This window comes from Erythrolamprus reginae, chromosome 2 (genome assembly GCF_031021105.1).
Source record: "Erythrolamprus reginae isolate rEryReg1 chromosome 2, rEryReg1.hap1, whole genome shotgun sequence".
NCBI classification, from domain to species: domain Eukaryota; kingdom Metazoa; phylum Chordata; class Lepidosauria; order Squamata; family Dipsadidae; genus Erythrolamprus; species Erythrolamprus reginae.
The window spans coordinates 23,970,677-23,980,035 of NC_091951.1; the positions used below are offsets into that span (position 1 = coordinate 23,970,677).

The 9,359-nt window shown below is 40.8% G+C and overlaps 1 protein-coding gene across 1 annotated transcript in view; it reads right to left on the reverse strand.

Annotated features, from left to right (window-relative positions):
- Positions 1 to 6,076, reverse strand: part of LOC139159974 (zinc finger protein 268-like) — a 35,624-nt gene extending 29,548 nt beyond the window's left edge. Inside the window, exons 1-2 of the mRNA XM_070737462.1 lie at positions 6,034 to 6,076; positions 341 to 1,864 (exon numbers count right to left, since the gene is read on the reverse strand). Coding sequence (XP_070593563.1) covers positions 341 to 1,394 — 1,054 coding nt within the window. The 5' untranslated portion in view covers positions 1,395 to 1,864; positions 6,034 to 6,076. The remainder of the gene's footprint in view (positions 1 to 340; positions 1,865 to 6,033) is intronic.
- Positions 6,077 to 9,359: the final 3,283 nt, after the last annotated feature.

Genomic DNA, 9,359 nt, shown 5'->3' on the forward strand with positions numbered 1-9,359 from the left:
TGACATTTTCCTACAATCAGGACATTCAAAGTGTTTCTCTTGTGTGTGAGTTCTTGTAGTATATCACCAAGTTGGAAATCACACTGAAACTTTCTCCACAATCTGGACACTCATATGGTTTTACTCCTGTATGAGATATCTGGTGTTTCACTAGGTCAGAGAAGTGAGCGAAACTTTTCTCACACTCTGCACACTTGTGTGGCTTTACTCCTGTATAGGTCCTCTGGTGTATCCATAGATCAGAATTCCGACAGAAACTTTTCCCACAATCTGGACATTCATATCATTTCTCTCATATGAGTCCTCTGGTGTACCATCAAGTTCGATCGATGACAGAAACATTTCCCACAATCAGGACATTCAAAGGGTTTCTCTCCTGTGTGAGTCCTCTGATGATTCACCAAACTGGAGTTCTGACTGAAACCTTTCCCACAATCAAAACATTGGAAGGGTTTCTCTCCCGTGTGTGTCCTGTGATGAATCACCAGGCTTGAATTCTGATTGAAACGTCTTCCACAATCAGGACATTCAAATGGTTTTTCTCCTGTGTGAGTCCTCTGGTGTATCACCAAACTGGAGTTCTGACTGAAACTTTTCCCACAATCAGAACATTCAAAGGGTTTTTCTCCTGTGTGAATCCTTTTGTGTTTAACCAGGTTTGAATTTTGACTGAAACTTTTCCCACAATCAGAACATTCAAAAGGTTTTTCTCCTGTGTGAGTCCTCTGGTGTTCCACAAGGCTTGAATTCTGACTGAAACGTTTCCCACAATCAGGACATTCAAAGGGTTTTTCTCCTGTGTGAGTTTTCTGGTGTTCCAGAAGGTTTAAATTGTGACTGAAACATTTCCCGCAATCAGGACATTCAAAGGGTTTCTCTTCTGTGTGAGTCCTCTGGTGAATCACCAGGCTTGAATTACGACTGAAACCTTTTCCACAATCAGGACATTCAAAGGGTTTTTCTCCTGTGTGAGTCCTCTGGTGATTCAACAGGCTGGAATTTGCAGTGAAACCTTTCCCACAATCAGGACATTCAAAGGGTTTCTCTCCTGTGTGAGTCCTCTGGTGATTCAACAGGCTGGAATTTGCAGTGAAACTTTTCCAACAATCAGGACATTCAAAGGGTTTAACTCCTGTGTGAGTCCTTTGGTGTGTCACCAGGTTGGAATTCTGACTGAAACTTCTGCCACAATCAGGACATTCAAAGGGTTTCTCTCCTGTGTGAGTCCTCTGATGAATCACCAGTTGGGAATTCTGACTGAAACCTTTCCCACAATCAGGACATTGAAAGGGTTTCTTTCCTGTATGAGTCCTCTGGTGTATCACCAGGTGGGAATTTGTAATGAAACCTTTCCCACAATCAGGACAGTTATATGATTTCTTTATTGTGTACATCCTCTAGTGTACCATCAGGTTGGAATTCTGACTGAAATTTTGCCACAATCAGCTGTCTGCCCCTCGTGTGAGTCCTCTGATGCTTGAAATACGTGTGATCTTTTGTTGCACGGAGCTTTGATTCAAACTATTGTTTTCTTCCTCACAGGAAAAGGCCTGCATTAGAGCTTACAGACCTACATTTGTGTCTACCTTTTGTGGCCATTCAATTGTTGTTTTCACTCACTTCTAGATATTTCTCTCTTTTTCTGAATGGAAAAATATAATCTCCTTTGACTTTTTCATATAATCTATTGTCGAGTTCTGCACACAATACTTTTTCCAATTTGAAATCTCTTCTTGATTTTCTCCCCTTTGTCTCTCATCAGCTGGAGAATTGTGGGCTTTTGTGAAGGCTCAATTTGCTTTCAATTTCAAAGTGGCTGATTATTCTCAGTTGTCCCGAGTGCTCTTATTGGTATTCTCTTCATCTGTAAAATTGAAATAAAAGTGGAAGTTTAAAATTGTTTCTTTATAACATGGTTGCAGAAGATGTGAAAAAGTGTACATCGCAAGTAAAAATCAAACATACCACAATGCTGAAATAGCTTCTATTGTTAATTATGATTCATTTGATACATTAAAGATTAGTGAGATCCAAATTCAAATATACATTCAATCATGAAATGCATTGTTGACTTGGGTGAATCACAAATTTTTCATACTTCAATCATTGGGTAGAATCTCTTCAAATCAGATAAATGTTTTAACCATACAGGCTATTTCTCTTTCATAGTTTAAATGTTATAACTGAAACTCAATTCAAACTAAGTTTATATGTCGTGGAAAAAAACAAAAATTACACATAAAATAATTGCAAGGTGCCAAGGAAAGAGGTTTGAGTCGACCAGATTTTAAACTGTATTTTGATGCTTGTTGTTTTCTGGCAAAAAGAGTGAGTGACTCTCCAAAATAAGAGGTTCCTTGAGCTTGACAGGCATGAATAAAGATTTTGATGGCACAGCATTTTATGGAATGATAGGGTTAAAGGAAATGTTGATTTTAATCATCACTTTGTTAGGCATGCCTTCCTCTTTGGGTGTCTCCCTAGGAAAGCTTTTTAGAAAAGAAATGGTGGGGAGGCCAGACTGGTGGACTTATGGTCAAATAATATCATTTAATTATTGTGACCCTATCCTCAAATCTAAAGAGTTGGAATCAGAAGGATGTTTGCCGTTGATACAATTGAAAGGAAGATTTGAATTAGACAAAAAGAACTATGGATACGATTTTGTGAAAAATGAATTGAAACTTGAAAGTGGATGAGAGTGAACAGATCCGTTGGCAGAAGATGAATGGTCCATGTGACGAACTTGTGGGTGTAGGACAGGGGAAGGAACTTTAAACTGGGTGGAGAAACTCTAGAAGCTCAGATTTGGATTTCTCACAGTTGTGCCAACATGGCTCTATTCATAAAGATTAGATTAGATTAGATTTATTGGATTTATATGCCGCCCCTCTCCGCAAACTCGGGGCGGCTCACAACAATAATAAAAAACAGTACATAATAACAAATCCAATGCCCACCGATCTAATTACAATTTAAAATTAATAAATTCATAAAACAATAAATTGGCACTTTGAGGAAGTTTTGCCCAGGACACTGATTTGATCTTCGATGCTATTTGGAACCCTGACACAATGGGCATGTTTTCAGTTTCCAAAGATCTGTGCTTCCCCCCCTGCTACCAAAGACCTTCTGGGGTTCTTCACAGGAGGGGAGAAAGGGAGGGAGGGAGAGTGGGGCTGAGACATAGAAAGAGAGGGGGAAAAATAATGAAAAAGAATAGAAAAAGGGAAAAGGAGAGCAGCGGAGTCAAATGGACATAGAGGCATGGCGTTCCCCCTCACCTGTGGGGGACCCCGAATCCCTGCCATCCAGGGGTTATGATTCTCTTGAACCGGAGCAGATCCTCCATGAAAGGGAGATGATAAAGGGGACGCTATGGGGGGGTCTGGTTTGGGGTTGGCATAATCCACCAGACGTACCGGCCTAATCTAATTGTGGTGCGAAGTTGGCCAGGCTGCCATGCCTGAGCCGATATTAGCTGTGGAGATAACACAGTGCAGGGATTGAAGAAGAGCGGTAACACCTGGAGAGAGGACGATTCTAAGTGCTGGTGAGGTGAAGAAAGATTAAGCGATGTGCTGATGAGTGAGGCTTGCCGAAAAGAGACTCAAAATTGATTTTTCCCCCCCATTTCTTTTTAACAATGGAAACTTAAAATGTGTGTGTGTGTGTGTGTGTGCATGCGTGTTTATGCAAGCGCATACACATACAATATACCACATTTTTCAGAATATAAGACGCACTGGTATATAAGACAGTGATTTTCAACCTTTTTTGAGCCACGGCACATTTTTTACATTTATGAAACCCTGGGGCACATGGAGCAGGGGGGGGGGGCTAAAAAAAGTTTGGACAAAAAAATTCTCTCTCTCTCTCTTCCTCCCCTTCACTCTATTTCTTTCTCTCTCCCTCCCTCTTTCTCTCCCTCTCCATCCCTCTTTCTTTCTCTTCCTTCCTTCCTCTTTTTTGCTGTCTCTCTCCCTCCCTCCCTCTATGTCTTTCTCTCTCTTTCCCTCCCTTTCTCTCTCTCTTGCTTTCTTGCTCTCTTTCTTTCTCTTGTTTTCTCTCTCTCTCTTGCTTTCTTTCTCTCTTGTTCTCTTTCCTTCTCTCTCGCTTTCTCTCTTGCTTTCTTGCTTTCTTTCTCTCTTGTTCTCTCTCTCTCTCTTGCTTTCTTTCTCTTTCTCTCTTGCTTTCTCTCTCTCTTGCTTTCTTTCTCTCTGAGCTTCGCGGCACACCTGACCATGTCTCGCGGCACACTAGTGTGCCACGGCACACTGGTTGAAAAACACTGATATAAGACACACATAGATTTTAGAGGTGGAAAACAAGGAAAAAAGTATTCTGAATCAAATGGTGCAGTAATACATTATTTAATAAAATACTAGTATAGCAGAATACTTTTTACAAGGATATATACTTTTTACAACCATGGACATGTTTTACAAACTTCAAACTTGGCAACTTTAAGACTAGTGGACTTCAACTCCCAGAATTCCTCTTCCAGTTATGCTAGCTCAGGAATGGGAGTTGAAGTCCACAAGTCTTAAAGTTGCCAGGTTTGGAGACCCTTGCACCCCTTATCCCTAGGTCTTCAAACCTGAGAACCTGTGGACTTTAACTCCCATTCCTGAGCTAGCATGGTAAGAAATGAACATCCCAAAGGTTCTTAGCTATTTTTTTAAAGTACTGCCTGAAACACAAGTTTAATCCGATTAATATAGAGATGAGGCACCAATAGGAAACACATGCTTGTGCCCAGACATGAAAACAAAAAAGCAAAAACCACAGAAGAGATTTCTGGGAGTTTCCAATATTATTGCCAAATAACCAAGCAGGTTCATAACAGAAGAACAGAGGTGGAAAGAATCTTGGAGATCTTCTAGATCTAGACAATCCCCTCCTCAGTAAGGAGAGCCCATACCATCTGGATAAATGACTATCCAGTTTTTTCTTAGAGGTTCCAGAGGAACTTGACAACTCTGTCATGCAAAAGGTAAGAGATAATTAGGGGGTCAGCTATTCTGGACTTAATTCTTATGAACAGGAAATTTCGTTTGAAAAAATGGAAGAACAACAGAAATGACTGGGGGCTTGAGGCAGAAAAACATGCAGAACTGCTAATACCACTATATAATGCCCTAGTCAGACCACACCTGGAGTACTGCCTGCAATTCTGGTCACCTCGCTACAAAAAGGACATAGAAACTCTAGAAAGGGTACAGAAGAGAGCAACCAATATGACAAAGGGACTAGAAACCAAAACATATGAAGAAAGGCTGCTGGAACTGGGCATGAATAGTCTAGCAAAAAGGAGGGCTGGGGGGGACATGTTAACAATATACAGGTACTTGTGGGGTTGCGACAGAGGGGATCCACACTATTTTCCAGGGCACCAGAGGGCAGGAGCAATGGATGGAAACAGTTGTAGGAACTGGAATGAAAAAAACCAAAGGGCAACAAACATGACTGGGAGCTTGAGGCAGAAATACGCGATGAACAGTTGTAGGAATTGGGTAGGTCTGGTCTGGTGAAAAGAAGCAGCAGAAGTGACCTGCTGCAACAAAGAAGAGAAGATTAACCTATTCTGAAAAGCACCAGAAGGCAAGACAAGGGGTAATGGATGGAAACTAATGAAGGAGAGAAGCATCCTAGAAACAAGAAGAAATTTCCTGACAGCGACCAGAGGAAGAGCTTATATCCCCAAGTTGAGGATGCTCCTCACTGGCTGCTTTGAAGAAGATACTCAGCCATTTGTCTGAGACGGTGTATGGTCTCCTGACTGAGCAGTGGGGTTGGACTAGATGACCCACAAGGTCCCTTCCAGCTCCGTTATTCTGTTGTTGTCATTTTTATTATTATAGAAACGCTCTAAGTTCTCTCGCCCGAGGAGACGGATGGACTACAGGACCGCCAAGCTCACATCCAATTGTGTTTTCCTATATTCTAGTTGCGTCTCTGCTTCCTCGCTGAGGAGGAAACCAAGCCGCCTTTCTTGCTCCCAGCCTCTCCTCCGACCCGCCCTCAACTCACCCACCAGCTGTTGTTGCTTCCTCCCTCGGAAGAGCCCAGAATATACTCGGCGCAACACCTTCCTCCCGCGAGCGGCCCGTTAGAATGATACTGCACTTCTCTCTCCTCCTTTCTAGCAATGCAGCACTTGATGGTTTTAACCCCTTAAAGCTCAATTCCAGAGGCCTCGGTTTACTTAGCTCAGTTGGCCGTCTGACTGCCATCTCCCGACAAGAGGTAAAACAGGCTCGGAAAAGAGGTTTAATGGTGGAGAGGGTCGCATGCCTTGAAAATGTTGCGTAAAGAAAAGAGGAAGAGATGTGGAGCTCGCCTGAATCTTATACCTTCTCTGAGGTTTTGAATTTGAGCTTGTATTCTGATTGGTTGTCAGGCTCCCACCGGGTCATGTAGGAGGATTTCTGTTGGCTGTCAGGAGGTTCTTATAGAATTGGAAGGGTCCAATTCTTCAAGCAGGGGAGCCTACACTATTCCCAACAAATGCCTCTCCTGTCTCCTCTTAAAACCTCCTCCGGTGGAGCAGCCACAACTTCTGGAGGGAAAACATTCCACTGAATAATTGTTCTTACTGACAGGAAGTTTCTCCTTAATTATACGTTGGATCCCTTTCTGTTTTCTCCCACTGTTACTCCTTGTCCTACTCTGGGGAGCTTTGAAGAATAGGCAGCCCTCTCTCCCTTTCTGTGTCAGCACAGCTCAGTTGTGATTGTATATGAAGGACTGCCGCTAGTATCTTTTTATCTTCATTCTTGCACAGCCTAAAGAATTGCTCTGAGCAATTTCCCCAATTTCCAGAGGACGTAGATTTCCACCTTAATTATTCCGAAGCAAAAAACAGCTTTGTAAAAAGCTGATGTAGATAATAATAATAATAATAATAATAATAATAATAATAATAATAATAGTAGTAGTAGTAGTAATAGTAGTAGTAATAGTAGTAATAGTAATAGTAATAGTAATAATAATAATAAAGTAGTAATAATAATAATAATAATAATAATAATAATAATTGACATCGCAATCCCAGGAGACAGCAGAATTGAGGAGAAGCAGCTAGAGAAATTAGTGAAATAGGAAAATCTAAAAATCCAGCTGCAACGACTCTGGCATAAGCCAGTGAAAGTGGTCCCAGTGGTACTTGGCATGCTGGGCGCAGTACCAAAGGATCTCAGCGGTCATTTGAAAACCATCGGAATTGACAAAATCTCCATCTGTCAATTGCAAAAGGCTGCTTTGCTGGGATCGGCAAACATAATTTGCCGCTACATCACGCAGTCCTAGATGCTTGGGAAGCGCCCGACTGGTGATGAAATACGAAATCCAGCATAGTGATCTCGTTTGCTGTGTTGTACTGACATAATAATAATAATAATAATAATAATAATAATAATAATAATAATAATAATAATAATAATTTATTAGATTTGTATGCCACCCCTCTCCGGGGACATAAATTCCATATGTATTTTTAGTCTCTCAGTGGAGATCAAAATTGCCCTACATCTTGTTGGAAGAGCAATCCAGGTCCAGTTCCAAGCCAGGAATAAAATGCAGACTGTTTAAGAAAGGAGGTCCATTTATTGAGCTGACCCTCTGGTTGCATGAGTGGATGGATCTTTATAGGTGTAGGAACTTAGCACCCACCCATCTCCTAGAAAAATGAAATATTTTAGTTCATATTAAAAAGGCAGAATATTATATTTCCCTGGATGAGAAATGGAGTAGGGTGTCTTTTTTAAGGCAGGGAACAGACACACTCTTAGTAGCCCCCAACCTCCTCTATAAACCACAGCAGATGTCTGCACTCAAGAGATAGAAGCACATGCCTTCTCAACAAAGGTAGTATCAACCCTTTAATCCTACCTGGAGTGGAAGAATTGGTGTACAGTGTCTGAAACTGGATGAGAAGACTCCTTTTTATTTAAAATATAACCTCAAAAATACATCCAGGAAGAGACTCATAATTATTTTTAAAGTGACTTAACACCTTGAGTAAAACCTTTACAATGGAAGGAAAAAGAATCTAAGGGAATAAAATAGAACATTTGCTAAAAATACAGGAGATTAGATTTTCAAATTGGACAGGCATTAATTTTAGATAGGCATTTAAAATTGCTGGAGCTATTTACTTAAAAAGCAAACCCCATATTTATATTTTGGAGTATTCCGGTAAAATTGAATAAAAATGGTTAATATTGAAATTTGATTTAAGTGTGCCATCTGTTGTCAATGGAAGGTACAACATATTCCCCAAATCCTGGAAATCTTGGCCTTGGGTAGTCTAAATGTGAGAATAAGACAAACTTTATTATTAAAACAACCCCTGAAAGCTTCAATAGAAGACTGAATAGTTCCATTTTAGGACTACCTAGAAAAACAGGTTGATTAATTTTGAGATATAAAGACTCTTCGACATTGGACATTTAATTTTTTGAGAAGTGGGTTTACGTTTGAATATAAAGTTGTTAGATTATTGGACAAAAAGAAACAAAATATACAATAGCAAGAAATGTGTAGAATTTGGGAAGAAATTGTGTCGATAACTCAAAGTATTAAAGACACCTTGATAAGAAGATGTGAGGAAATTATGAATAAAATGCAGAACATAAATGAAGAATTGGAAATGATGACAAGTGACAAGGAGAAACCAGGACGGCCAGATTAGATTGTATGTGTAGATTGGCAATATATGAAATTACTAATTAGGCAAATGGAATTCGGTGACAAATTTACAGGCATGATTGATACAGTATACTCTTCCCAGTCTACCAAAGTATTAATAAATGGAGACATAACAAAAGTATTCCCAATTCAGAAAGGAGTTAGGCAGGGGTGCCCTTTTACTTTTTATATTGATATTGGAAGTGTTGTTAAATAAAATTAGAATAAATACAGGACAGTGCAACAACAAGTAGATTTGGAAGGAGATTTGAATTTGCAAATAGTGAAGGAAGTTAAATACAGTGGTACCTCAAGATACGAACCCCTCGTCTTACGAACAACTCGTGATACAAACCCGGGGTTCAGAAAAATTGCCTCTTCTTACGAACTTTTTTTGAGTTACGAACCGGCGTTCGGAGACTGCTGGGAAGCCGCGCGGCTGTTTTAAAAGGTGACAGCCGGGCGGCGGGGCTTCCCAGAAGCCTCCCGAATGCCGGTTCGTAACTCGAACAAAGTTCGTAAGAAGAGGCAAAATTTTGCTGAACCCCGGGTTCGGTTCGGGAGGTTGCTGGGAAGCCCCCCAGGCCGGCTGCGACCTTTTAAAACACCTGCGCCGCTTCCCAGCTGTCTCCTGAAGCCGAACGCTAAAGCCGAACTTCCGCGTTCGG